The sequence below is a fragment of the Balaenoptera acutorostrata genome, chromosome 16 (genome assembly GCF_949987535.1).
Source record: "Balaenoptera acutorostrata chromosome 16, mBalAcu1.1, whole genome shotgun sequence".
Taxonomy (NCBI): Eukaryota; Metazoa; Chordata; class Mammalia; order Artiodactyla; family Balaenopteridae; genus Balaenoptera; species Balaenoptera acutorostrata.
The window spans coordinates 322,454-349,016 of record NC_080079.1 but is presented as its reverse complement, the minus strand read 5'-3'; the positions used below and the strand labels follow the sequence as shown (position 1 = coordinate 349,016).

Here is a 26,563-nt window from a genome sequence, read left to right as displayed (position 1 = left end):
TGCGGTGTGAGGGGTTCCTGTCGACCCCAGGGAGCCCAGCCCCACTTCACAGGGACGGGTGTGGACATCAGGCCCAGACCTCGCCCCTGCCTGGCACCTTGGTGACTGTCCTGATGTTGTTCAAAGGCCATGTGTTCTCACTTTGTCTGACTTGAAACCAAAAAACTCTTTAAAGTGACTCTGCTCGCTTCAGGAAAGCGCGCAGACAAGCAGACCCTCTCTGGTCTGAGTGCGCGAGCCCCGAGAAACGAGAGGAGCTGAGTGCAGACAATTCAACTTTATGTTTAAACAGGACACACAGCACAAGCGTTCTGGAAACATCTGGTGAGAAACCTCTGAACTCATCCACCTGAGGCTTCAGCTGTGGCAGGAGCGCTGGCCTCACTGCGCAGTGACGGCGACCCTGGGCGCTGGAGCTGGGGGCCCCCGCGGGCTGGGCACTGGGGGGGCCGTGGCCTTCTGGCTCCTCTCTGCAGACAGGCGCTCCAGCCGCTCTGTGTAGAAGCCGTTGAAGTCGAGCCTGCAGGGGAAGTGGGCAGGGTCCCTGCAGACGCCTCCGTGGCCACGCTGGCGTCCCCCTTACCACCCCATGGTGAAGGGCATGGGAGGCACTCAAGTCGCCAGCACACGCGCACGTGGACACACACACGGGCCCCAGGCTCCACCTGCCCCAGCAATACTGAGAATAAAGCTTAAAGACACAGGTGAGGGCTTCCCTGGTGGCGCAGTGGTTAAGAATCCGCCTGCCAATGCAGGGGACACGGGTTCGAGCCCTGGTTCAGGAAGATCCCACATGCCGCGGAGCAACTAAGCCCGTGCGCCACAACTACTGAGCCTGCGCTCTAGAGCCCGCGAGCCACAACTACTGAAGCCTGCGCTCTGCAACAAGAGAAGCCACCGCAATGAGAAACCCGTGCACTGCAACGAAGAGTAGCCCCCGCTCGCCGCAACTAGAGAAAGCTTGCACACAGCAACGAGGACCCAACACAGCCACACAAAAAAAAGACACAGGTGAAGTGAGACAAATGTCTCCAGCCCCTGGATGTTGGGGCTCTCCGAACCCCGGAGCCCGGGACATTGGAACACCTGTGGGCAGAACAGGGCAGCCCAACGTTTGGCCGAGCCTGAGGCTACCCAACAGGAGACTTCCCAGGGCAAGGATAGCCCCCTCCTCACCTGAACCTGCCCCCAAAGTGAGCAGGCCCGCCACGTCCCCTCTGAGGAGCAGGCAACCGCCAGCCCCAGGTCCACAGACCCCACCGACCGGCCCTCGGGCCCCGTGCGCCCGTCCTCGCCGTTTCTGCACAGTCCTCCCCATGGCCCCCCAGACTCCGCGGACTCCTGCTTGCGTCAGACCTGCACGCTCGCCGCTCCCGGCGTCTTGGGAGGTGGACCCCAGGGGGGCACCAACGTGGCCCTCGAGGCGCGGCCGGCCCCACATGCCAACACGGCAGGCCAGGCGAGCGCTGCCCTGACCTTCCGTGCGTTCCCCGAGGTCTTCTGACCTGCCGCCAGTGGGAAGGCAGCGCCTCCTCACTGCTCACCTGGACACAGTGCGACGGCCCGCGGCTGGGGGCCAAAGGGCCCTTCCAGCGTCCTGGGTCCTGGCTTGGGGCACAGCGGCCAGTGCAGCTGACCCAGGCCTGGCCCTCGGAACACAGACAAACGGGGAGGGGGCTGATGGGGCGGCCTGACGTGTGCTGGTCAACACGTGCACGCATGTGAGCACGCATGTGAGCACGCACGATGCACGTGCGAACACACACACGCACACCCTCACACGTGTGAAAGCCCAGATGCCATTCCTCCAGCAGGTGACCAGCAGCAGCACGAGGAGGCCAAGGGCGGCGCCTCGGCTGAGCAGCCGCGGCCTCAGTCACACCTGCTCCGAGTGGCGGGAGGGCGCATGGGAGGGCGCATGGGACGGCGGGAGGGCGCGGCGGGGCAGGGAGCCGGCGGGGGGTGGGGCGCCCACCTGGAGATGACGCTGGCCATGCCGTGCTCGCAGTCGCTGGTGCTGTAGATGCTCAGCCGGGCCAGGAGGTCGAGCAGGTGGGCTGAGAAGTTCTTATCGAACTTACTGATGGTGGCCTCGAAGCTGGAGGCCAGCTGCGGGGCGTCCACGTGCTCGGCCAGGCACTGCAAGACACGGCTGTAGTGACTCGGCCGCCCGCCAGCAGCTCAGCCCCCCTTCTTCTTTTTTTAAATAGAAAAATGTGTCTCGGGAATTCTTCACGTGATGAAAGGTAAAACGTTAGGCACTGTGAAAACCCCTGAAACGGCAGGACCTAGAGACGCTCCAGGTAGCTGGCCCTGCGGCCCCACCACATGGAACCAGGAAGGACACGAACCTCAGGGTTTCCGTGTGTGGCTCAGGTTTTCCAGCTCACACTGTTTTCTCTTGAGCGCCGCTCAGCAAGCGGGGAACCCGGGAGCGCCTGCCTGGGCTCACCCTGCCCCGCCGCACCCCACCCTACAGGACGCACACCTGCACCCGCCGAGACGCCTGGCCCTTCTAGTCACGGACAGACTTCAGTCACGGCGACCACAGGGCCCCAGCCCCACGCCCGCTGAGCCGCAGGCCCCTGCGGGGTGTCCGCACGGCTCAGCCTTACCACACGCCCCCTGAACGACGCAGCCTCGCTGTGGGAAGTCGGGAAGGGAGATTCTCCGTGGCTTGTATTTGGAACATAAACTTAAGAGTCTTTTTATCAATCGAAGGGAAGACAGGAATGGCAGGCTGTAGCAGGTGTGCTTTCTAAGCGCTGTGACCCTAACGCTGTGTCAAATCCCAGCGGGAGAAAGGAGGGTCTCGGGGACGCCCGCTCGGCCACCACCCACCTTGCGGGCAAGCTCCTTGCGGGCACGCTCCTCAGCCCGCTCGGCCTCCGTGGGCGGCCCCCGCATCGTGCCGTGCTCCAGGGTCAGGTGGCCCAGCTCGCTATCCAGTTTCATGCTCTGCGTGAATCTCTTGGGGGTCGGGAGGAAACGCTCATCAGCCACGACCGGCCCACTCGAGGAAACGCGGCCCCCACGTGGCTGGGCGGCCTGGCCTGCAGGACGGGCCCCCCGCCACCCAGAGCCCTGGCGGCGAACCTGCATGCAGTTGGTGAACATGACGCACACGGACATGAGCCTGGAGAAGACACGCAGCAGCTCGGGGTTGGTCAGCATGCAGTCCTTCAGGCAGCTGTCCAGGAAGCTGGTGTGGTGGCCCAGCACGTCATCGATGTTGGAGGCCTGGGCGGGAGACACTGTCAGAGCCGCTCTGCTGAGACGACCGCACCGAGGCCCTGCCTGGGCTGCTTTGTATGCTCTGTGTTGTTTCCATGTTTTAAACAATCCTGCGGTCTTTTGGGGGAAAACTTCAAAATATCGCTAAAAGAACACACTGAATGTGCCCTAAAAGGTCCAAGGTTTTAGTTTTGAAAGACAGAAAACAAGGAGGAAACACTGCCCCCTTGCACTTTCCGCTCCTGGAATTTGGTGACATGAACTTTTTGGCTGACGGCCCCCAGGGGCCCTGGGATGGGCCTGGATGGGGCGCTGACCCAGCGCCGAGGCCCCGAGGGAGCTGCACGCTCTTCCGGCAGCCTGAGCCTGGGCCACGCAGTGCTGCGTGCCCTGCCCTCCACTGCTAACGCGGCTCCGGCGGCGTCGGGGGGGCCATCGGGGGAGCTGTAGGGTCCGTGCCCCACCTCCGCCTCCCTGACCTCTGACCAGGCGGCGTGACCAGCTGGGCTAAACTCACAGATCTCAGGCTCTTCTCCAGGACGTGCCAGGTCGGCTCCAGCACCTCGAACATCATGTAGTACTGGATGTTCTGGACGAAGTTGAGCATCCGCTGCCGCAGGGTGAAAGCGCCCGCGAACCTGCGCCAGGCGAAGGCGTCAGATACACAGGGCGCCCGCGGGCCCCCAGCACTCGCGATGTGCCGAGCACCCCTGGGCCTGCAGGCGCTCCCAGCCCTGGAGGAGCCGGGGGTCCACGAAGGGCTCTGGCCCAGACATGCCCCGCCAGCCCACAGTCTAACGGCAGCATGGAACATCAGAGGCACGGAGGCTGCACATGCCAGCTCCTGGGTCTCCGTTTCCGGGGTGTGGAGAGGAACCGCCGTGCTCCACGGGAGCCCCGGAGGACGTACCACTTGGCCGAGTGCAGGGAGTACTGCTTGGCAGTCTTGTTGCTGATCCAAACGTTGCAGAGCTGCCGTTCCACGTGCTTGCAGTAGAACATGTGTCTGAAGAGCATCTGATAGCGGGTCAGGGCTTTCCTGCGAAGAAGGAACAAGGCGGATTCCGACGGACGCCTGGGGCTTGTTGCTGGCACGAGACATCAAACGCGAGGCTCACGGGGTGGAGCGTGACCTGAGCAGCCAGTAACCCCCAGGGGCCTAAGCAGGCGCGAGAGCCTCATGCTTACCTGTTAATGATCAGAGACAGGGGCCACTTCACCACGTAGTCAAAGGAGAAGGCCTCCAGGCCGCTCAGCGTGAGTTCGGTGGGGTCAGCGTGGACCATCGCCTTCTCCTGCTTGGTCTCGATGGCGAGGACACGCAGAAGCTGGGTGATGAGGTCGTGAGGCATCAGGTCGATCTGGGGAAAGAGAAACAAAAAAGCATCAGGTCCTAACCCCACCCCGCCCCTGCATCACGAAATGGAAAAGTGAGTCCAGGGCCGAGGAATCTCCTCCAGACATGGATTCTAAGTCTGGGAGGCTGGCTTAAAACACCAAACATCTACTGATAAACCTTAATTAAAAAACAAAACTGCTTTCAGTCGAAACAGAAAAAGAAGAGTACAGAGAAATTACTTTAAAAACATCCCTGATGGTATCAAGGAGAAACAAGGGCAAGTGGGAAACCCTGAATCCCGCGAGACTTAGCCCTTCTCCACCGCCTGCACAGGCCAGGCGGAGGGAGCACGTTGTGAGGACGGCACAGTGGTTCTGGGCAGGGAATGTGGTCCACACACTGCCTCATTCACACCCTTACAAGGTGCCACCTACGTGCCAGAGACGTGGGACAATTCCTGTAAACTGATGAGAAACGGAGAGGACAGAGAATGAACGACAGAACCACGATGAAAGACAAACAAGGAAGGATGAAGAAATAAGCAGGAATCCGCAGATGAGAACTCACGTCACCTGCTGCAGAAGCGGACCCTGAATGGCTGTGCTCCCTCCCACCAGGGCCGTGGCCCGACTCAGCGGGCAGCCCGGGGCCCGGGGACTGAGCATCAGTGATGTCAGCCCAGTGGAGCACTGGCCGTGTGCTTTGACCCAAGAATCTGACTTCCAGGATCTTATCCTATAAGAACACTCCTGCACCTCACAAGAGACCCCAAAACATATGAAGTGCGAGCTGACAGAACTGAGAAGGGTCTACGATGACGGTGGGAGGCCTGACTCCCTGCTGTCAACAACAGAGACAACCGGGCAGGTCAGAGACAGGACGTGAGCACAGAGAGCTGACTGAGCCCCACGGGACACGGCCCCAGACAGCCAGTGCACACAGAATGCTCCCCAGGACAGACCATATGTGAGGCCACAAAGCAAGACTTATTAATAAGGTTAACAAAACTGACATCGTAACATGCCCTCTGATTACAACAGAATGAAGTTAGAAATCAGTAGTAGGATAAAATGAGAAAATTCACAAATAGTGAAAATTAAATATGCTCTTAAAAACAAATGGGTCAAGGAAGAATCACAAGAGAAATTCAAAAACATCTTGAGACGAAGGGAAATGAAAACACTATAACCAAAACTGATGGGATGCAGTAAAAGCAGAGCTCAGACAGAAACTCACAGCAGCAAATGCCTGCGTTAAAAAAGAACAATCTCCAATCTCAAGTCAACAACCTAACTTTACAACTTAAGAAACTAGAAAAACAGCAAACTAAACCCGAAGTCAGCACAAAGAAGAAGATAATAAAGATTAAAGAAGAAATAAACAAAACACAGAACAGAGAAACAACGGAGAAAACTGATGAAACCAAGTTAGCTCTCTGAAAGATCAGCAAAATTGATAAGCTTTTAGTTACGTTTGACTAAAAAAAGAGAGAAGACTCATATTACTAAAATCAGAAATGGAAGTGGGGACATTACAGTCAACCTTACAGAAATAAACAGGATAATGAGAACTAATTCCTACACAAATTCCTGAGCACACACAAACTACCAAAACTGACTCAAGAAGAAACAGAAAATTGGAACAGACCTGTAACCGGAGAGGAGGCAGAAGAAACGACCAAACCTTCACAACAAAGAAAGCTTCACTGGTGAATTCTACCAAACACTCCAGGAAGAGCTGACACCAACCCTCTTGAAACTCTTCCAGAAATCCGGAGGAGGGAACCCTTCCAGATCAGTCTACGAGGCCAGAGATGCTACAGAAGACTAAAGCCAACATCCCTGCCAGACACGGATGCAGAGTCCCCCAGAGACCCCGACCCCCCAGTAGAGCAGCCCGTGGAGATGCTCACATGCCACGACCCTGAGACGCGTCCCTAACAGAGCCAAGGAAAACCCTGTGAGCATTTCAACCGAGGCAGGAAAAGCACTCGTCAAGGGCTGGCTTCTGCTGTTTCTCTCTCCAAGGTCGCTGGGGGGCGCCTGCTCACCTTGAGGTCATCTTTGAAGGGGTCGGTGTTGGCGGTGCTCATGCGCAGGGCCAGCTCCAGCAGCGCCTCCAGGCGGGTGGGCGTGATGTCGTCCACCGGCTTCTTCAGCTCCTCCTCCGTGAGGTCCATGAAGTGCACGAAGAAGTCGCCCTGGTCCATCAGGAAGTAGCGCTTGATGGACCTGCGGGCAGGAGAGGCGAGAGGCCGTGGACACGAGGACAGCCCAGACCCGCAGAGTGCTCCCCACGAGGGGTGCTGGGGTGATGGGGGGAGCAGGGCGGAGACCGGGAGCAGGTTCCCACGCCCACGGGTGCCCCGAGTCCACGGGTGCCCACGCCAAGAAATACATTTACGGGGGGACCAGGGGTCGGCTCCAAATGTGAAATGAACAGCGGGGTCACAGCACTGTGCAGGACATGCTGCCAGCAAGGCACTGGGGACTGCAGACAGGTCCCTGGGAGGGCAGGGGGCCAAGGAGGGGGCTGGCGGCCGCAAGGAGGGAGCTGTGCCACCACAGACGAGGGGACGCGGGCAAACACGGCCCCCCGTCGGCCTCTGGGGGCGGACGCACCTCAGGCGGGCCACGAGCTCCTTCTCCTCCATGAGGAAGTCCAGCAGCACCTTGCTGGCATAGTTGAAGGCCTTCTCGATCTGCTCCACGTACGCGCGCTCCTTCAGCGTGTAGATGACCTCTTTGGCCACAGGGCAGGTGACGTCATGGCCACACTCTCTCACCACATTCAGATATTTTCCTGGAAAGGGATGGAAAAAGTCAGATTACCACGCTTGCTGTGTATGTGATAACTCACAGGCCTGAGCCGCAGACGTCGCAGCCCCAGTGCTGGCCAGAGGCTGGCAAGAGGGCCAACCAGCTGAGCACATCCCGGAACCCCCTCGCCCAGAGCAGAACAGCACAGCTGTCGCCACAAAGGGCCGCAACCTCCTGTGACTTTATACCTGCACTTGCCTCATCAAGGGCACAGGAATAACCTCAGAGAGCCTCACGAGAACCAGATCCTACACCACCTCCCGGCCCCTTCCCTCAGCCCAGATCTCAGAACCAAAGTGTGAGGCCCTGGCTGGAGTGTGTCTCCAGGTAACTCATCCCACGTGTGTCTCTACATCACGTTCCTGACCACAAGGAGATGACTAAAAACCCTGCCAGCCCAGTGGGGCACGTGTCCTTTACTGCTTTTCCTGTGCTAGCCTGTGATACTGAGAAATAAGACACATGCCTCTGGTCTTTGTTCTTGGCTCCTGGCACTGAGCTCCTAAAACCCCTGGGATTTTGTGGTTCACAAGCCCCTTTCACCCACACCTGAGTTTACACTCAAGAAGGGACTCCTGGCCATCCCTACAGAGCTTCAGGATGGGGGCTGGCGGCCAGAGGAACCAACCACGTGATGGGAGAGTGAAACCCTCAGCCCGTCCCGATATCTGGGGAGGGGAGGGGCTGGAGGCTGAGTTAATTACCAACAGCCCGCGAGCCCATCAGCCGTGCCCTGTCCCGGAACCTGCATGAAAACCCTGGGGGTAGAGGTTTGGAGAGCTTCTGGGCTGGTGAACGTGTCCACCTGCCAGGAGGGTGGTGCCCGACACACCCCAGCTCCACGGGGACAGACTCTCCTGTGCTCGGGGCCCTTCCACACCTGCCCCACGGACCTCCTCATTGGGCTGTTCATCTGCATCCTTTACAACATCCTCTGTAACAGACCAGCGGTCTAGTTAAGTCAAGTGTTTTCCTGAGTCTGGGAGCTGTCATGGCAAACATTGAACCTGAGGAGGGGGTCGTGGGAACCCGATTCATGGCCACACTGGACGGAGTGCAGTGGCCTGGGGACCCGACACTTGTGACCGGCGCCTGGTGGGGGCGGCCTCGAGGGATGGAGCCCTGACCCTGTGGGGCGTGCACTGACCCTGGCACGTAGTGCCAGAACTGAGTTAAACGGGGGGGGGGGGGGGGGGGGGGGGATCACCCAGCTGGTGTCCACAGGGAGTGGAGAACTGACTGCTGTGCGGAAACCCACACACCTGCGGTCAAAAGCGCTGGGAGCGGAAAACAGTCTTCCTTTAAGTGGCCGCAGAGCTTTAAGAATCACGAAAGGACGGTGAGTCAAGCTCAGGGGCGGGGACGGAGTGAGTCCACCGGGTATGGCCCTGTGGGCGCCCGCCCCGCCCGGCCCCGCCCGGCCCCACCCCGCCCCCTCGGTCACCTGTGCTGAGCGCCTTGCCCGCCATCTTCTGCAGGAAGGACGGGATCTGCCGCGGCACCACCGTGTAGCGCTGGTCCCAGTACTTGTCGTTGTAGTCCTCCTGGATCTTCTCCTTGCGCAGCTCGTGCTCCTCCACCATGAACTCGCTGAAAGGCACGGGCGCCGGTGACGGGCAGAGCTCGCCGCACAGGCTGCCCCCAACAACAGGAGGCCACGGGGGCCACGGGCGGCCTCGCCGCCCTTCTCAGCCGCGAGCGGAGACGCACCCGCCGACCCCCTCTGGGGCAAAGTGCTCATTACCCGGGCGCAGAGGGGACTAAGATCTGCAGAGCTGGATGGGACGCTGACTCCACTCTACTCCACCCGCCCCCCAACGGGAACCTCGCGTGTTCTTCCATCTCAAACGCGGGCAACAAGACGACGCTCCCGTCGGGGCCCATGTTCCTGTCACTGGCAGAGCCAGACACCCTGACGCCACCTACGCTTACCGTGGAAGGGCTTCCTCGCCAGGCCCTCATGCTAGATTTTGTCATCTGGGTCATTAGTAAATTACGTCTAGACAACAGCTTCATTTTTTTTAATGTTCCGACGTGTACAACAGATACACGTCAGCATAGAATTCTCCGCGAGCTGACACGCTTTACGCTGTGCGCCGAACGTGGCGTCAGCTGAGAAGGGCCCGCAGGCCCCCACCCCACCCCGCTGCCTCCGCGGCCCCTACCTGTACGGGTCGTCGATGATGCCCCTGTAGATCCACTTCTCCAGGATCTCGAAGTAGGGCACGCTGGCGGCCGTGGTGAGGTACAGACACAGCTCCTGTGCCTGGCTGTCGCCCGTGTAGCTGAAGCTCCGGTCGTGCAGGAGGCTCAGGGTCGACCCCCCGACACACTCGCCTTTGTCCACCGAGGTGGCTGCCAGGGGAGAGGACGGCGCTCAGTGCCGAGAGGGCCACCGGGCCACGACAGGCTAGAGCCCCTCCTCAGGGGACAGGCCTTCTTTTTGGGATAAACTCCAACTATAAAGCTGTGGTTTTTGGAAGCTCCCGGAGTCTTCCTCCCGCAAACTAATAAAACACGAAGCTGCGCGGCTTTCGCCTCACAAAAGTAAGAATCGGAGGAGGAGTGCCCGGGCCCAGGGTGCCCCTCCCGCCAGGCCCGCGCACCCAGGGAAGCCAGGATGTCCACGGTGCGCATGGCCGGCTGGATGTGGAACCAGAGCTTCTGCAGGGACAGGAGGCCCTGCCTCTGCAGCTGCTCTAGCTGCGTAACCAGGATCAGGTACTCTTTCACCAGTGTTCTCATGGCGGCCGCCAAGGCGTGGTTCACCTGCCCGTACTCGAAGGAGGACTTTTCCTCGACAAACCTGCGAGGAAAGGCAGCCCTGAGCACCGGGCGGGTGAGAGCTGCGCCTCAGAAGGGATGGTCGGAGCCTCTTCCCCAACCCCAGAGGGCACCGTGGGCAACGCCTCCCTCCCTCTTCCAGGCCCAGGAGTGAGGCGGCGACTGTCCCCGCAAGGGGCTGAGTGCGCCTCGCTGGGCGCCTACCTGGTCACGGTGGAGTAGCTGGAGGCTGCCGGGAGGACCCTGCTCACCAGCTCCCGGATGGACAGGTCCAGGCTGGGATCCACGAGGAAGGTGCGGCTCTGCCTCCCCGTGAGGGGCTGGGCAGTGATGTACCTGCCGTCCACACCCACCAGCACGTACAGCAGGTCCTCCACGACGGCCGCCTCCTGGGCGGCCAGGGGCAGTGTGCCTGTGGGCGCAGACGCCAGCTGGTCTCGCCTCCCCCAGACCCCCCTCCGCCGCCCCTGGCTGACTCCCTCCATTGCTGGTGGACATGAAAGCCAAGGCGATCCCTCGGCTTAACTGATCCCGTCGGGGCGCCAAAGGCGGAGATTACACAGCCTGGACCAGCCTATTGGAGCCTTAAAGCAAGTAAAACCCTCCACACAGAAATAACCCGCTTGCACTTAAAAGGACAAAGTCGGGAACGACAGAGCACTTCTGATACGTGTCGTGCTCGTAACACTCACTACAACCTGGTAAGCCTGCGTCACTCAGGGAGAAAAAGGTGTCCTCTGAACGCTCTAAAACGCTGATGATTTCTCTCTCACAGTGCGAGATGGTTCCCTTTGACCCCGATGGACTCAGGACAGTCACAGGCCACGGACCAGGGCTGCCCCGCAAACGCCTCGCAGCCCCAGCAGCCCCCACCTCTTGGTTCTCAGCCCAGATGGCCCTGGGCACCCTCCCGACACTGCTGGGCCAAAGGCAGAACTGGGAGAGAGGCGTCCAAGAGACCGCTGGCACCCTGTGGGCGCCCGTGTCAGCCCCAGGGCACCCAGAACCGGGGCCTGGCAGCTTGGGATGGGGAGCACCACGCGCCCACGCTTACAGAAGCCCTGCTGGCCTTGCACGTCCGCGGGCGCACACCTGCTGGTGGAAGCAGGATGGGTCTGAGCCAGTGGCCCCCTGTCCAGGCACGGGTCACTCAGGACTCAGAGCTGCCCCTGAACTTCAGGTGGTTTTCCTCTATGGCTCTGGCAGGTCCGACTCCGACCTCAGGACCCCTGAGGGAGGCAGGTCTGGCTGCCTGACCCCCGAGTGCAGGGCTGCTAACCTCTGCACTGCTTACCGCCAGCCTTGGTGTCTCCCTGGCCACGGTCCGGCTGAGGCTCTCAGGGTGCAGGCCCCGGGTGGGCACCTTGGGACTTGGGGCAGACGCCACCCGGGCCCCAACCCCTCTCCCGCCAGCGTGGAGAGCAGAGTGTCGCGGGCTGCGTTACTGTGAGGCGGGCCGAGAGACTACGTACAGGACCTTCGGGAGGCACGGCCAGCCTGAGGCCTAGCTCTGAGGGACACAGTGCAGGGGCTGGGCTGGGAGCCCGCGTGAGCCGCCGGGGTCTCCGCAACTCACCGGGGTGCAGGGCACAGGCCGGACATGCAAACCCGGCTCTGGGACGACGGAGACGAGCACTGGGGGCAGGGCAGGACAGGGCTCAGGTCTGTACCCTCGTGTAGGGCCACCGGCCACCAAGGTCAAGTTAAAGAAAACCAAAAATCCAATTCTCAGCCACGCCAGCCATCCAATGCCCACCAGCTGCGTGTGGCCGGTGCATGCACTGGACGAGACAGAAAGTTCTGTGGGCTGTGCTGAGACCCCAGCTGTTGGGAGTGCACAAATGCCCTCAGGCTGAAAGGGCGGGTGGAGGTGGGGCTGGGGCCAGGCTGGCGCAGCGGGAGGGACGCAAACCCCACACGGTGAGGAGGAGACGCCGGGGAAGGTCGGAGCCCGTTGTGGACACGCTCAGCACACAGAACCTCCCGGAGTTGAGGAGAGCGGCACCAGGGACAGAGCTGGGGTCACACTGGGGACGCTGGATTCCTTCAAACTGATGTGGTCACCCGGGAAGGGGACCTTTGACGAGAACCAGGAGCACGGGCCGAGGATGCGAGACGAGGTGGGGCGAGGGGTCCCCCGGGGGGCCGGGGGGGTGTGGCGCAGGACGGTGTCTGTGCTGCCCAAACGTCCAGAAGAGCGACGGCGTCCGCAAGACCTGCGCCCGAGGCTCGGGGCCCATCGGAGGCTGCTGCGCGGGAGCACACACGCGGTCACAAGACACCTGCGCTCGTGACCTTGGGGACAAGGCCCTGGGTCAGGGCAGGCCTCGTGAGGGCGGGAGTCGCCACGCCGTCTGGCCGTGGACGGGCTGGCCCAGGTGAGCATGCGGAGCTGGAGGCCGGCGCAAGGAGGGTCAGCCCGGCTGTGGGTGGGTGGCGGGCAAGTGGGTTGGGGGGGACCTGCCCCAACAGGGACTCAGACGGCAAGATGACTAGGGACGGCCGGTGGGGTGACACCGCGTGGCTGGTGGGGGTGTCCCGCAGGGCCACTGCATGTCACCTACGGAGGCAGGTCCCTCCCGGGTGAGGCCAAGGCAGGGCCGAGGACGACCACGCTGACCACAGGCACCTGAACACAGATGGGGCCAGAGGGCCATGGAGGCTGCGTCAGGGCCTGAGGCCCTGGGCCAGGGGGTGACAGAGGGCAGTAGGGTGACAAGAGGACTGCGGCATGGGCGTCGATCCCGCCTCCGGAGCCCACGAGGTGTGGCTGCAGAAGGGACACGGGCCAGGCTGCCCGTCCGGACAGAGTCCTCCCCGGGAACGGCGCCACGCAAGGCAGCCTCAGAGCCACCCCCACGCGAGGCCCGCCCGCTGCGGCCGGTGTGCGCGCGCCGCCACACAGGAAACCTGCACGCGAAACCCTGCACGTCGAACACCGTAAGCGCGTCCTGCCCTGGAGAGCCAGCGCCTGGTCGCGCCTCCCCCGAAGGCGCCTCCTGCGGGCCTGGAGCCTCCGTGGCTTCTAACTGGCCCAAGCCTGCAAACGCAACACGGAGACGCCACGACCGCGGGGAAGAGCCTCCCTCAGCGGTTCTGCTGCCAAAGTCCTCCAGGTTCTGCTGCACGTGCAGCAGAGCCCGAGGCGTCTCATCTGCCTGCCTAGCCAGCCCCTGGGATTGCCAGGCCCCAGGCCTGCAGCACCGGGGCCCCCGCCTGCCCTGCTTCTCGCCCTTGGACGTGGCCCCGGGGCCCAGGCTCCTCTGATGGCCACAGAGCGGGCGTGGCCACGCTCCCCTCCCCAGGTGGGCTCTGTGAGCGCCTCTCTGTGAGCACCGAGTGTTCCCTGCTGCCCCTGCTTCCCGTGTGCCCCGGGAGCCAGAGGGCGAGACAGTAGTCAAACCCACATCCCCAGATGCCCCATAGTCCATCTGAATGCGACGCACAAAGGCCTGTGCGGCCAAGGCCGTGTCACCCGTGCAGCAGAATCTGCAGCAGCATGACTCACTGTTGGGAAGGCCGACCCGGTGATCCCGCTGTCCCAGGGCTGCCCGAGCCCCGGGACGCAGGCGCTCCTGAAAGCCAGGCAAGAGCCAGCCCAGACACCGGCACACCACCACCCACTGCCGACCGGGGATGGGAACATGAAGGACGGTGTCCGGCGGGCACTGCTCCTTGCCACGTGGCCAAGGGCAGCAGAGGGCCCGGGTGACGGCACAACGCCGGCCCGCCGTCTCCGCAGGGCTCAGTCCTCCCTGCCGCGGCGAGGCCCCGGCGGTCAGAAGTCAGCGCGTCACCTACCGATGGGCACAGCCACGTCCATGCTCGCGCCTGAGCCTGTCAGGAAGTCCCCGAGCAGCATGGGCCTCTCGTACACCCACGCTGGGAAGACAGGGAGGCGCTGGCCCAAGTTTTTTTTGTTCTGCTTGTCTCGAAGCATCTTTCTCGTGAGTTCTAGAGACTGGTGGGGGTGTTTTTAAAAACAAAAAAGAAAGATACAGCTTCAGTACAAACACTTAAAACTGACACATCCGCAGTATGAAAAAGCAGATCACTGAGCACACGTGTGGAACTGAAACACACGTGTCTGAGCCCATCGCAGTGCAAGGGGCCGGGGACAAGGCAGACGGAGCCCAGCCCCTCATCAGGGTCTGGTCTGCACGGGGCCCACGGGTAAAGCAGGCCCACTCTCCGGACCTCTGGGCACAGCTCACCGCTTTTCCCGGTGGCACGAGGTCTAGACCCGAACTGCCAGGTGAAAGGAAGGCCCAGTGAGAGTTGGCCAGAGAAGGGGCGCCCCTACCCGAGCCCCTCGGGGCTGAGGGACAGAGGGGGATGGCCACTCTGGCTCGGGCAGGGAGACGTGGTCCCCACGGGCGCCCAGCTCTCAGAAGCACTGGCAGGGGGCGAGGGGCCGTCGAGGAGAGGGGCAGTGGCGGGAGGACCACATGAGGTGGGGACACAGGACGTGCCCAACCCACACTGGCCTGCAGCTCAGACCTCAGGATGCAGCTCTGAGGGGCTCGAGAGCCAGAGGCAAGACTGTGGGAAGACAGAAGGACGGCAGGAGACCAGGGCTGGACACAAAGTCAAAGGCAAGAAAAGCGGCAGGTGAGGGAGATAAAGTATCATCTCAAACCAATTGCCCAGCGTCCATGAGGGGAGCCGGGACTTGCACTGGCCAAGCCTACAGAATGGGCGGGCAGCAGGCGCTGACCCCCAGGTGAGTCAGAACCCCCCGCCCGGGGCCCGGAGCTCCTGTCCCAGAGCCAGGCCCCCACCGGGCCAGAATCCACACTCAGACGCCTCTGCCACACGGTACCTGCTGCCACGTGGGGCCCGTGGCCACGCTGCCTAGCTGCTTCCTCAGCTCCTCCAGCTCCTGCATGGAGATCTTGGAGGCTGCGGCGGGGGCGCCGAAGCTGGCAGTGCTGCTGGCTGTGGCGCCGGCCGCGAGCTCTGCTCTCTCCTTGGCATTCTGCTGTAAATACTGCAGGGTCTGGAAGCACACGGCCCCGGTGTCACGCGGGCCTCACGCTCGTGCCCTCCGCCGGGCCCCGCCGCCCCGCCCCACTGCCCCCAGCTGCAGCCTCCACGCGGAGGCCGAGAGCAGGGGCCCCGCTTGCCCTGGAGCTGCAGCCTGCTCTCCGGACGCTGCCCGCCACGAGGTGCCACGCCCCCCAGATCACGGGAGGTCGGGATCCCAAACCCTGCTCCCAGTGGCTCGGCCTTTTCTCCACACGAGACCGGCCTCCCTTGCTGCTCGAGACCACATCCCTTTATCTGTCCCGGCGAGGCGGTCACCACGCGCCCGGCCACACGCTTCCCCGCTGAACGGACCCTGGGCCTCGTGATGCGAGAGGAAGCGCCGACCAGCCCTGGATGCCCTGGGCCACGGCTCCTCAGGCTGCACGCACTTCCCTCAGTATCACAAGTAACACACGCTCAGTTTAAAACAGACAAGAACACGGCCTGGAAAACGAAGGACAAAGGCCCTCAGCCCCAGAGGTCACTGTTAACGCTCCTCGTGTTGATCACCACTGCGCGTTACTTCCGTTCGGGCGTGCGTACCTCAGTGCTACAGGTGTGAGGCCGGGGGGGTTAACGAGGGGCCGCCCAGGCGAGGACAGATCTCGGGGGCCAGGCGGGACACCCGTCCGTCCATCCCCCCAGACGCAGAGAGGCTCTCTTCCTCACACAGCCACCCCCGAGCCCGGCACCCACCTCCCTGTCCTCCGTGAGCTTCGACAGCAGGTACACCAGGGGGTCAAGGTTCCTCGTGTTCTTAGATTTCAGTTCATCATATTTCTTCAGAAAGTCTTCAGGAGTACGAGAAAATTCTGCTATTTTAACCTCAAAAGCACAGACAGAATGATTTAGAGACGATAACTAGGAACTTTAAAAAGCCTTGCAAAAACTAAACCCAAAAAAACAGAGTGAAATTAGATAGATGGAATAGTCATGTGTCTCTGAACTAAAATGAAAAAAACTCATCAAAATGCTTTGTTAAACTTACCCATATTCTCTAATGTGGTTTCTCCCATGTTAAGCTTTCTAAGCCTTAGGTCAGAGAATAACCACTTACGTTTTTCCTAGTAGTTTATGCATTCATTCCATACACTTAACTCTTCTCCCTCTGGAATTCATTATTACACACAGGTTCAGGGGCTATGTTTTCTCACTGATTAAAATGCTCCCCTTAAAATAAATTAGACATAACTAGGTGTCCTAAACTCTCTATTCTGCTCAGTAAGTTTTCTGAATTATCCTTGATTAACATCATTAGGCTGTTAAAATAAATGAAGCCTCATAATGTGTTTTTAAAATAGATTTCAAAATTGTCTTTTACTGAAAACCTATAATTTTGAATTTTACATTATTTGAATTTAAAAAAATCCACTTTGAAGGGATTTCAATGTGGCTAAGGCCAGGAGCTTCCTCTTTCACCCAGAGGAGAATCTGTCACGATGTGAACAGAAATCAGGACCATCTGGGCCTCCCTCCTCATGGGGCGCAGGGAGGGCGTGGCTAAGAGCCTGGGTTCCCAGGTCAGGCTGCCAGTCCAACACTCTCCCCGAGCCTTCATTTACTCATCTGTGCGATGGGTGATGGGGAGGAGCCAACGGAAGCAGACTTGAGCAGAAAACACGGTCCGTGAAAAGCATCTGACAAGTGCTGTCTGCCAGCGTACTGGCACCGCTGTGGCCGCTCGGCAGGGAGGTGGGCTTTGTGCCCAGCGCAGCACCGGGGACAGGCACTCACTTTGGCACTGTGTGCTGACACAGTGGTTGTGACATACGGGGTCCTGTTCCTCTGCAGCAGGTCGATGTAGACCTCGGCCCCGTCCCCTCCGTGCACTCGCAGAAGGCTGAGCAGCTCATTGACGTCGTGGTGAATCCGAAATTCACTCATGACTTTGGCTCTGTGTTCTCCTAAAGGTGAGAGGAGAGCCATTTATAAAACAAGAAGCTATAAATTAAAAAGTTTTAAAGCAATTGAATTGGCCAATGTCAGGTCTTTGAGAAGCCAAATTGTCACAGGGCTCATCCTGGCCCGAAGGTTCCCCGTGAAGACACCACCACAGCCTGCTCCGACCAGCACGTGGGGCCCCTTCCTGGGGAGACTCCTCCTTGCCCTCCTCGTCCCCCGCTGGGGTCTGTCATTCTCCCTGGGTGCTGTCTCAGTAGGCAGCTCCCATGGGAATCAGTGCTGAGCCCCATCAGCTCCAGCCAGGTTCCAGGCTCACTCCTCAGCTCGGGGGGGCTGGCACGTGCACACAGACTGGACGTGGCCCTAAGGCCCGGGCCCCCCTTCCTCCTGGGTGACCCCAACCACACGTGGCCCTGGGCCAGCAGGGAGCTGCTCCCCTCAGGTGGCAGACAGCACTTTCTAGTCCCAGCTGTGCAGATACAGTGGTCCCAGCCCTTCAGGGACCCTGATCTATACAGGGAGCTCTGCACAGGCCTAAGCCACCGCCCCTCGCGGCCTCACCTGTGAGGCCTACACCTGCAGCTCCAGTTGCCTCCAGCTGTGTGTTCTCTGTGCACCCTGGTAACCAGGACACTGCCTTTTCTCGCCCAGGCTGGGCTTTGCTAAGACTGCTACACATCTCCTATGTACTTGAGCTGGGTGGGCTTCCCCTTCAGCTCAATCTGCTCTGTCGATCAGATGTCCTAGGGTCTCCCCACTGGATCTCATTTTTGGTCAAAACCATAAATGAGATCCCACCAAGAAGACAGTGGTAGCCTGCAAGAGGACTTCTATGCAGATGTCCCCAAAGGGACAGTAGTGGCCTGCAGGAGGACTTCTGTTCTCCCACTGATGACTGGTCCAATTAGCCATTATTATTAAGAGTAAGACAGACAAACACGGCCAATTAGTCATAGATTCAACAAATAAACACGAGCAAACTTTACATGCTTCACATAAGCGTTTCAACGTGCCTACGCAGGGTTCATAATTTGGGATCACGAACTACCAAAGACTGCTGGAAATTACAGGCAAAGTCCTTTCTGTCTGTGATTTTTCTGAGGAAAGGGTCCTTCAACAGATTCTCGAAGGCTGCGACTCTAAAAAGGTTAGAACGGCTGTGTCAACAGCTCCAGTGAAGACAAACCATGAGTTAACAGCAGGTGGGGAAGGCTCGGCACACACGCCCACAACGTGGATATTAATTTGTACCTCTACATCCAGAGACTCTAATCCTGAGTGATGGAAAACAAGTTCCCCACATACAAATATCACAGTCACCTACATAAACGTCAAATACCGGCCAGAGGCAGGGTGTCTCCAAACACGAAAGCGGAACAGTAAATGTGAGCTGGTGTGGAACTCGCCAGCATGCATACGTTCTACACCAGGAGGGCTCACAGTGATCACAGTCATGGGCACGGGGCCTGGGTTGCGGGGTCCCAGGCAGCCTGAACCCTGACTTGGTGCTTCCAGGCTGTAGGGCCCTGGACAAGGAGCCTGTCCTCTGTAAGCTTCCTCTGGAAAGGGGTGAGTACTAAATCCTGCCCACGAAGCTGTTGTGGCGATTAAATACAGCACCTAAGGGCCTTCACTGCTGTTATCAGAAAAGCAGAAACAAACGGGACGGGAGGGAGGAGGGAAGGAGGGAGCCTCTACAGCCGGGAGCCTGCGCTGCTCGAGGTCGGGAAAGGGACCCGAACCATCGGCGGGACGCGCGAGGCCAGCTCCGCACAGAAGCCGCCCCCAGGCTCAGGCCCCTCCGCCCCGGGACTCACCGCAGGAGCGCGCCCGGCCCGAGCCTGCCGAGCCCGCCGAGCCCGCCGAGCCCGCCGAGCCCGCCAAGCCCGCAGGGCAGCCCCGCCGGCGGCGGAAGTGGGCTCTACGTCACGTCCGGCCCCGCCCCGGCCGGCTCGCGGACGGTGGCCGACAGGCCGTGGCGCCGCTGGCGCTCAGGGCGATGCAGCTGCCACCCGCGCTGCACGCACGCCTGGCGGGGGCACCCGGGTCGGCCGAGCCTCTACCCGTGGAGCGGGACCCCGCGGCCGGGACCACGCCCTTCAGCTTCGCGCCGCGCCTGGTGCGCTTCCCACGGGAGCACGACTTCTTCGAGGTGCGTGAGCGGAGGAAGGAGAGAGTGGTTGTGGGTGGGGGTGGAGCCGGCGCCCTGGGGGCAGGGCTTGGATGGGGCGGGGGAAGTGCTCGGGGCGGGGCCTGGGTGGGGCGGGCCTGGGTGGGGCGGGGGCAGACTCCCGGTGGGCGGGGCTGAGGCTCTGGGTGGGGCCGGGGTCCTAGGGGCGGGGTCCTAGGGGCGGGGCCCGGGGTGGAGCCGGGTCTGAACCCACGACGCTGTCTCCCGCAGGACGGGGACGTGCAGCGGCACCTCTACCTCCAGGATGTGCTCACGCAGGTGGGCGGGGCGCCCGAGAGGCCCAGGTGAGTGCTGTGGCCCAGCAAGGTGCGCTTCTTGCCCTCTCCTGGTCCCTCCCTCTGCCCGCCCCGCCCCTGGTGCCCGCCCCGCCCCTTTGCTTGTAGCACCACCGAAGCCTGCGAAGCCTGCGTGTCTGGCTTCAGCACCGCCTAGCTTGTCTGTAAAAATGTAATTGTTACGAAAGTAGGATTTGGACTTGCAAGAGAAAATCCGAAGCTTTATCAGTCCACTTAAAGGGGAGTGGTGACAGGGAGCCTGACGTTCTGTCCGCCGCGGAATGGCATCCCCACCAGGCGTCCCTCCGCCAGGGTGCCCGAGTTCACCTGTCAGGTGGCCGGCTGCTGCCAGGTGTTCGACGCCCTGGAGGACTACGAGCACCACTACCACGCTCTGCACAGAAACGTCTGCTCCTTCTGCAAGCGGGCTTTCCCTTCCGGCCACCTGCTGGACACCCACATCCTCGAGTGGCATGACTCCCTCTTCCAGATTCTGGCCGAGCGGCAGGACATGGTGGGTGACGGCTCGCCCGCTCCCAAGGGCAGTCATCACGGGGGCTCGTCCCTGAGCCGTGTGCCTCGTGGTGCCAGAGCCTGGGGTCAGGGTGGGGTGATGCTGTTTCCGTTTCAGTATCAGTGCCTGGTGGAGGGCTGCACAGAGAAGTTCAGAACCAGCAGAGACCGGAAGGAGCACCTGGTGATGCGTCATCTCTACCCTGCGGACTTCCGCTTCGATAAACCGAGGAGGAGCAGAGGGTGCGTGGCGGTGCGCCGCGAAGCCACCTCCCGAGCCTAGAAAGCCTTTGCGCGCGTAGACTTTGAGGGTGCAGATGCCCTCGTTCAGCATCCCTGCCGCTAACGTTACATTTAGCTGCAGGTTACAGAAGCCCTGACAAGTCGGGAGTCGTTAACCGAGAGGGGTTAAGCAGATGGGGTGGTTCTGTGTGTGGCCCCCCCGGCTGCAGGGAGGACAGGAAGGGGAGAACCTGCCTTCCCGGGTCTGTGCTGGGAGTGGCTGGGGTACCATCTCGGGGTCTGCCGGGCGTGCAGGAACACCACCGCGTCCCTCTGCATTCACGCTTCACCTCAACCCCGCTCATCACCTCCCTTCCATCCTCATGTGGGCCTTGGGGAATTTGTCCCAGGCTGTGAGCCCCTCACCTCACGTGGGGCCGTCTGGTTTTTCCCTTGTCCCGTCAGTATATGTTTACTAACTTGACGACACAGCCCCGTGTTACATGGTACTGTTCAGAATGCACTGTGGGAAGTACCTCTGGGAGTAGCCCGTAAGTGCGTGTTACGTTACTTTGCCTTTTCATTAACTGATTTCTTCAGGTGAAGCTTCATCACCATCTAAAAGTTGCATTGACTGAAGTCGTTTCAGACTAAATTGTTGTCCCCAGACAGGACTTTGCTGTTGACAGTAGAATAATCTGGAGAACCGACTTCAGTATGGGAGATTTTTATAAGGCCTTGAGTATAAGGTAACTCCTTCCTTTCCGAGGAATCATTTGAAGGAGAAGAACCCTACGATGCTGGATTGAGACACTGGCGTTAAGGAGATGCTCAGTATCGTACGGTTGCTTTTAGTAAACTTCTCGGTAACTGTGACGGAGAGACGTTTGGTACCGTTGGTAGTCATTTACCACGTGATACCATAAAAATACTATTTTTAAAAGACGGAGTGTGATTATCATACCTAAATTCATAGAATGTGGCTCACGTCACATGAACATTCACTTCTCCACGTTCTGGTAGCCTGAAAATTACTCTCTGATAAAACAGTCATAAGATAGCTTTGCGAATTCAGTCGTGGGGGAAGCTGGGGCTGCAGGCACTGACGCCTGGGAGCGCCCTCACCACCTGTCTTCCCCAGCCCAGCCGTGCCCGGTGCCGCTGAGCAGGTGTTGGCAGAAGCCCTGGGGGATGACCGGGCACCGTCGGAAGGCGACGCCATGGAAGTCTGCTCTGAACACGTGGAGCCCTCGCCAGAACCCGCGGGAGAGAGGCGGGCCTACAGCCACAGGTCAGTACCTGGGCACCTTTCTGAAGCAGGTTCTGAATCTGTGCTTCTCCTGGAGAATTCCGGGTTTGACCCTGGGCCAGCCCAGTTCTCGCTGAGAGAAACCGCCGCTGGGTTGGAGCGTTGGCTTCAGCGGGAGGTGAAAGCCAACCATCCTACTGCCCTCGGACGACCTGGAGCCCTAGCAGCACAGGACTGCAAAGCACCGCCCCCTTCGGCCGTGGCCTAAGCTGGGGTGGAGAGACCCAGGGTGTAATTGCTCGAGTTACAACCTACGAGTCTGTCTTTCTAGTATTAACTGTGCTTTCATCGGGGATAAAGTTGATTTCAAATCTAATTTGGGGGTAAATGTTGGAGAAATGGAAAAAATCGCCAATAAATTCAAACCGACAGGGAGATGAACTCGTGTCCTTCAGCTGCCCTCGCGCAGTTGCCCAGAATTCGGCCTGAGAGTGAGTCCCAGGTGCCACCTGGAGGGCGGGTCACAGGCAGCCTGAGCTGGAGCCCGGACACATTCTCCTGGGTGGGTGGTCGGCGGCAGGTGGTCAGTGGCGGGGAGCGTCTCCCACCGGAAGCAGGTTTGGAGCAGCTGGCCTGCTGCAGCCGGGGAGGGGAGAGTCCGGGCGAGAGCGAGCGGACACCCTGCACGGTCTGCGGGGGAAGAGGGAATGTCCAGAGCAAGAATCAGACCCCCGCGAGCCCATGAGACTGCCAGCATGAATTGGGTTGTCTGTGAGCAAAAGCGTAGCAGTTTAGCGTGAAGGTGTCTTTCATTTCAGGATACCATCTACCATCTGTTTTGGTCAAGGTGCCTCACGAGGATTTAAAAGTGCCAAGAAGAGAAATAAGCACCAGTAACGGCGGTTCCTCTGCGGCCCTGTGGCGGTGTTGCCAGGCTTTTCCTCTCGCCCCGCGGGGGCCCCAGGACGCTGGCCCGTGCCGCCCTCCATGTCGCGTGCCCGTGACCAACTGAACGAGGCCGGTGGCTATGTGGGAAGCCGTGGGGGAGCCGCGGATTCCGGGAAGGGCCCCCTCGTGCGGTGACTGGGGTGTGGGGAGCGGCCCCCGCCCCCCAACGTCCTTGTGAAACATGTGGAGTAAATGGTTATCATTAGCGGTCTCTGGTCGGAGTTCTGTGTTGGGGGGAGGGAGGTCAGCAGCAATTACTGGCGAGGACTTTGTTCTCAGCGGCCACGTCTCAGAGGGGGTGACTGGCTTGCGCAGCTCATCGGGGCTGCAAGGGAGATGCCCGTGGTCCTCGCACCCGCGCTCGGCAAGGTGAGCAGAAGCCTTGGGTGGGGCTGGGGAGCCGGGAGGGACCTGGGCCGGGGAGGGCGGAGCGCAGACCTAGGCGGGCGGCTGGCTTGCCTCCGATTTGACGGCATCAGAGCCCCCGGGCTGGACCTGGGGAGTGGGGACCCACCAGCCAGCTGTCCCCCTGCGGTGCCCAGTGCTGTCGTGCCCGCCCGAGGCCCCGCTCGGCCCGCTCCCACTCTGGGCTCCGGTCTGGTGGGGGCAGCGGGTGCTGGCCTGCGACCGCCGCCGCCAAGCCCTGTGCACAGCTCTGCAGACACGGGTCGGGGCTGGTGGTTGTCAGTTTAAAGTTGTTCTTTGCAAGATTGCTTGTCTCCTTTTTGTCTGTTGTGGTTCCACTGAGATGTCAGGGGAAGGTCCTCGTCGCCCGACCTGCTCGTTGTTGAATGTTTTGAATCTGGGTTTTCTCTCTTCAGATACTGTCTTTCCTCCAATCTCTGTTCCTTCTCCTTCTAAAACCCCAACCAAATGTACGTCAGACACCCTCCCTCTGTCTTCTAACAGCCCTTCCGTATTTCCCTTTCCTTATCTTTGCTACATTCTGGATAATTTCTTAAGATCCACTTTTCAGTTCACTAATTTTCTGATCAGCTGTTATCAAATGTGCTGTTGAACTCATTCAGTGTTTAATTTCCATAGGTACGATTTTCAATTCTTTAAGTTCTATGTTGTTGTTCTAACTTGCTGGACTTTATAGCTTTTGTTTATCACATTTTCAACTCATTCTTTTCTTTTTTAACATGTTAAACTTATTGTACATTCTCTGGTTGATAATATCAATGTTTGAAGGCTCTGTGGGTCTGATTCTTCTGTCCATTTTTTCTGTTGACTCACTCATGGTGCCTTGTTTCCTGGTGAATTCTGTGATTTTTGGCTGTGAGTTTGTATTTCTTGGAACTTTACCTCTGGAGTTTCTCTGACATATCTGGGTTCTTCCTGAAATAATTAGTATTTGCTTCTGCCATGTGACTGGGGAGCTATGATCTAGGACCACTTTAACTTTAAAATAAATTATTAGAAAAAAAAGAGGGACTTCCCTGGTGGTCTAGTGGTAAAGAATCCGCCTTCCAATGCAGGGGATGTGGGTTCAATCCCCGATCGGGGAACTAAGATCCCACATGCTGCAGGGCAACTAAGCCCACATGCCACAACTGCTGAGCTTGAGCACCACAAACCACGGAGCCCACACGCCCTGGAGCCCATGCGCCTTAACTAGAGAGGAAAAAAAAAAAAACCCACACCACAACTAGAGAAAAGCCTGCGCATCACAACGAAGAGCCTGCACCTCTACGAAAAGATCCTGCATGCCTCAATGAAGATCCCGCATGCCGCAACTAAGACCTGACACAGCCAAAAAAATAAAGAAAATAAAATTTAAAATAAAAAAAAAGGGCTTCCCTGGTGGCACAGTGGTTAAGAATCCGCCTGCCAATGCAGGGGACACGGGTTCGAGCCCTGGCCTGGAAAGATCCCACATGCCACGGTGCAACTAAGCCCGTGCACCGCAACTACTGAGCCTGCGCTTAGAGCCTGGGAGCCACAGCTACTGAGCCCGCGTGCCACAACTACTGAAGCCTGCGCGCCTAGAGCCCATGCTCCGCAACAAGAGAAGCCACTGCAATGAGAAGCCCGCGCACCGCAACACACAGTAGCCCTCGCTCACTGCAACTAGAGAAAGCCCGCGCGCAGCAATGAAGACCCAACGCAGCCAAAAATAAGTAAGTAAAATAAATTTATAAAATAATAAATAAATAAAAAATCATTAGGTATGAGTTTTCACCCCCAATTCACTTTTCCGCAAATGCCTTTTCTGTGTTGTCCTTCTACAACCTTAGCCAAAGCAGAGCATCTGAGTGACAGAAACACACCCCCTTATTTCACTCATAGCAAGAGAAAGAGAAATAAAAACACACAGACCCTTTCTCACACATCCAGTTGACAAAACCCAAAGGTTTGACGGCACAGCCTGTTGCAGGGGGCGGGGGACACGCATCTCATACTCTCGCACGTTGTCAGTGGGGTGCTGAATGCTGCAGGCACCTACGAAGTGGAGTTTCCCAATGCCTAACAAAGTCACTTCTGCACTTACCCTTTGACCTAGCAGTCCTACTTCTGGGGATATGTCCTGAACTCACATTGGCAAAACTTCAAAATATCTACCCTAAAGGTATTTCACTATTCAGTGAAATTTTTAATAGCCAATTACTGAGAACCAAATGATCTGAGTAGTGTTGAGAACTGAAATTTTTTGGCTTGGGAAAAAGAAGATACAGGTTTAGGATCATTGAAGTTAATAAAAACCCCATAGTCCTGAATTTGAAGTGTTGCTATAAACCCATAATGTATATACCATATTTATTAAATCAGTAACTTCACTGAAAGTCTGGACTAGTTGTTTGGAATCAAGGAAGTTACTGAGGAGCGCCAAGCTGGGTGTCAGGAGCCACCGTACAAAGGTCCTGCTGGCCGAGAACAGGGCAGCTTGAGTGGGACTGAGAACAGTAGCTACCATTGAATGAAACACATGAAATATACTTAAATCCATGAGTTCATGATCATTCTTTAAAAGCAAAACCTCATTGACTGCCTTTGGGAGGATATCAGGAATTGACATCTTTTGAAAACTGCTAAATCAAGGGAAAGTCAAGGACTTCTCTTACCTTTCCTGAAAGAACTACACCTCTGGGTAACGAGGTGTTGATGTCAGCATCTGCGGACATTACGAAAAGGGTGAACCAGACACTGGCTGTTTCCTGATAGACATTCACCACACAACCTATTACATAGTCTTGCCAAAACATCAAGGCAGAGCCTGAGGTAAGGGGTTGCATGGAGGTGGTTTATTTTGAGAGATGATCCTGAGGGACAGGAGTGGGGGGCTGGGAGGGTGAAACAAGGAAAGAGGGAAAGCCCACCCTAGGGGGGCATTATTGGAGTGGTCCCCACTGTGGGCAATTGAGGCTCTGTCCCACTGGAGACCCGAGAGCAGAGGATTCGTCCACCGGCGTCCCCACGGGCATGAACTCGCTCCCTCATGCTTCCAGGTCTGCAGTGTGAAGGGTCAGTGTGGTCAGAGAAGCCGCAGGGCGGGAAGCCTCAGAGCGGCCGGTGGGAGATGCTGTCGGCAGGCCCAGGCATCTTGGGAGGAGTGCTCCCAAGGAGGAGTTGCTCATTTCTCAGCTGGCCGGAGAGATGTGAGGCGGGCACAGAGGCACCGGAGCCCTGGTCAAGCTTCCAGACACAGAACACGTGAACCACACCCAGGACGCAGGGAGCAAGACCCAGACACCAAATCCCCAAGACACACGCCAGTCAGCGGCAGTGTGTGGACCTTAGTGAGATCCAGGTTCAAATAAACAAACTGAAAAACCAAACCAAGACTACCTGCGGGTTAACTTACATGAAGGCAGCGTGAGGCGCTCCACAACCCATTCCCAATGAAACTGGTGAAAACTATAACAACAAAAACAAAAAGACAACAATACCTACAACCTCTGGGAATGGTCCTACAGGCAAACAGCAAATAGAGAAGCATCTATCCAAGAAAATCTATGAAAATTTGGTAAGAAAGGAGAGTGGGGTATCTGACCCAAGACCACTCCCTCCTCCCCACTCAGCTCGGGGACGCAGGGACCCTGCGCCAGAGGCTGCAGT

The 26,563-nt window shown here is 58.8% G+C and overlaps 2 protein-coding genes across 6 annotated transcripts; one reads left to right on the top strand and one right to left on the bottom strand.

Annotated features, from left to right (window-relative positions):
- Window positions 1-262: 262 nt before the first annotated feature.
- TUBGCP2 (tubulin gamma complex component 2) lies at window positions 263-19,061 on the bottom strand. 2 transcript variants are annotated; one of them, XM_007173323.3, is made up of 18 exons: window positions 18,924-19,061; window positions 16,939-17,108; window positions 15,901-16,029; window positions 14,999-15,175; window positions 13,978-14,137; window positions 10,381-10,588; window positions 9,999-10,198; window positions 9,558-9,747; window positions 8,837-8,982; window positions 7,195-7,375; window positions 6,624-6,804; window positions 4,423-4,595; window positions 4,145-4,273; window positions 3,752-3,872; window positions 3,097-3,240; window positions 2,842-2,970; window positions 1,976-2,139; window positions 263-520 (listed from the first exon to the last, which is right to left on the bottom strand). In XM_007173323.3, the coding sequence occupies exons 2-18, from the start codon at window positions 17,086-17,088 to the stop codon at window positions 382-384; spliced, it is 2,721 nt and encodes a 906-aa protein (XP_007173385.2). In that variant the 5' UTR covers window positions 17,089-17,108; window positions 18,924-19,061; the 3' UTR covers window positions 263-381. The 2 variants fall into 2 exon arrangements, with proteins under 2 accessions (XP_007173385.2, XP_007173384.2); XM_007173322.3 differs by lacking the exon at window positions 18,924-19,061 and adding an exon at window positions 17,668-17,830.
- A 44-nt stretch (window positions 19,062-19,105) lies between these two features.
- On the top strand, window positions 19,106-23,702 carry ZNF511 (zinc finger protein 511). Of its 4 annotated transcripts, none has more exons than XM_057530473.1 (7): window positions 19,106-19,258; window positions 19,508-19,581; window positions 19,885-20,086; window positions 20,204-20,328; window positions 20,976-21,056; window positions 21,449-21,598; window positions 22,375-23,702. In XM_057530473.1, the coding sequence occupies exons 1-7, from the start codon at window positions 19,106-19,108 to the stop codon at window positions 22,451-22,453; spliced, it is 864 nt and encodes a 287-aa protein (XP_057386456.1). In that variant the 3' UTR covers window positions 22,454-23,702. The 4 variants fall into 4 exon arrangements, with proteins under 4 accessions (XP_057386456.1, XP_057386457.1, XP_057386455.1 ...); XM_057530474.1 differs by having other exon boundaries at window positions 19,870-20,086; window positions 22,404-23,702; XM_057530472.1 differs by having other exon boundaries at window positions 19,870-20,086.
- Window positions 23,703-26,563: the final 2,861 nt, after the last annotated feature.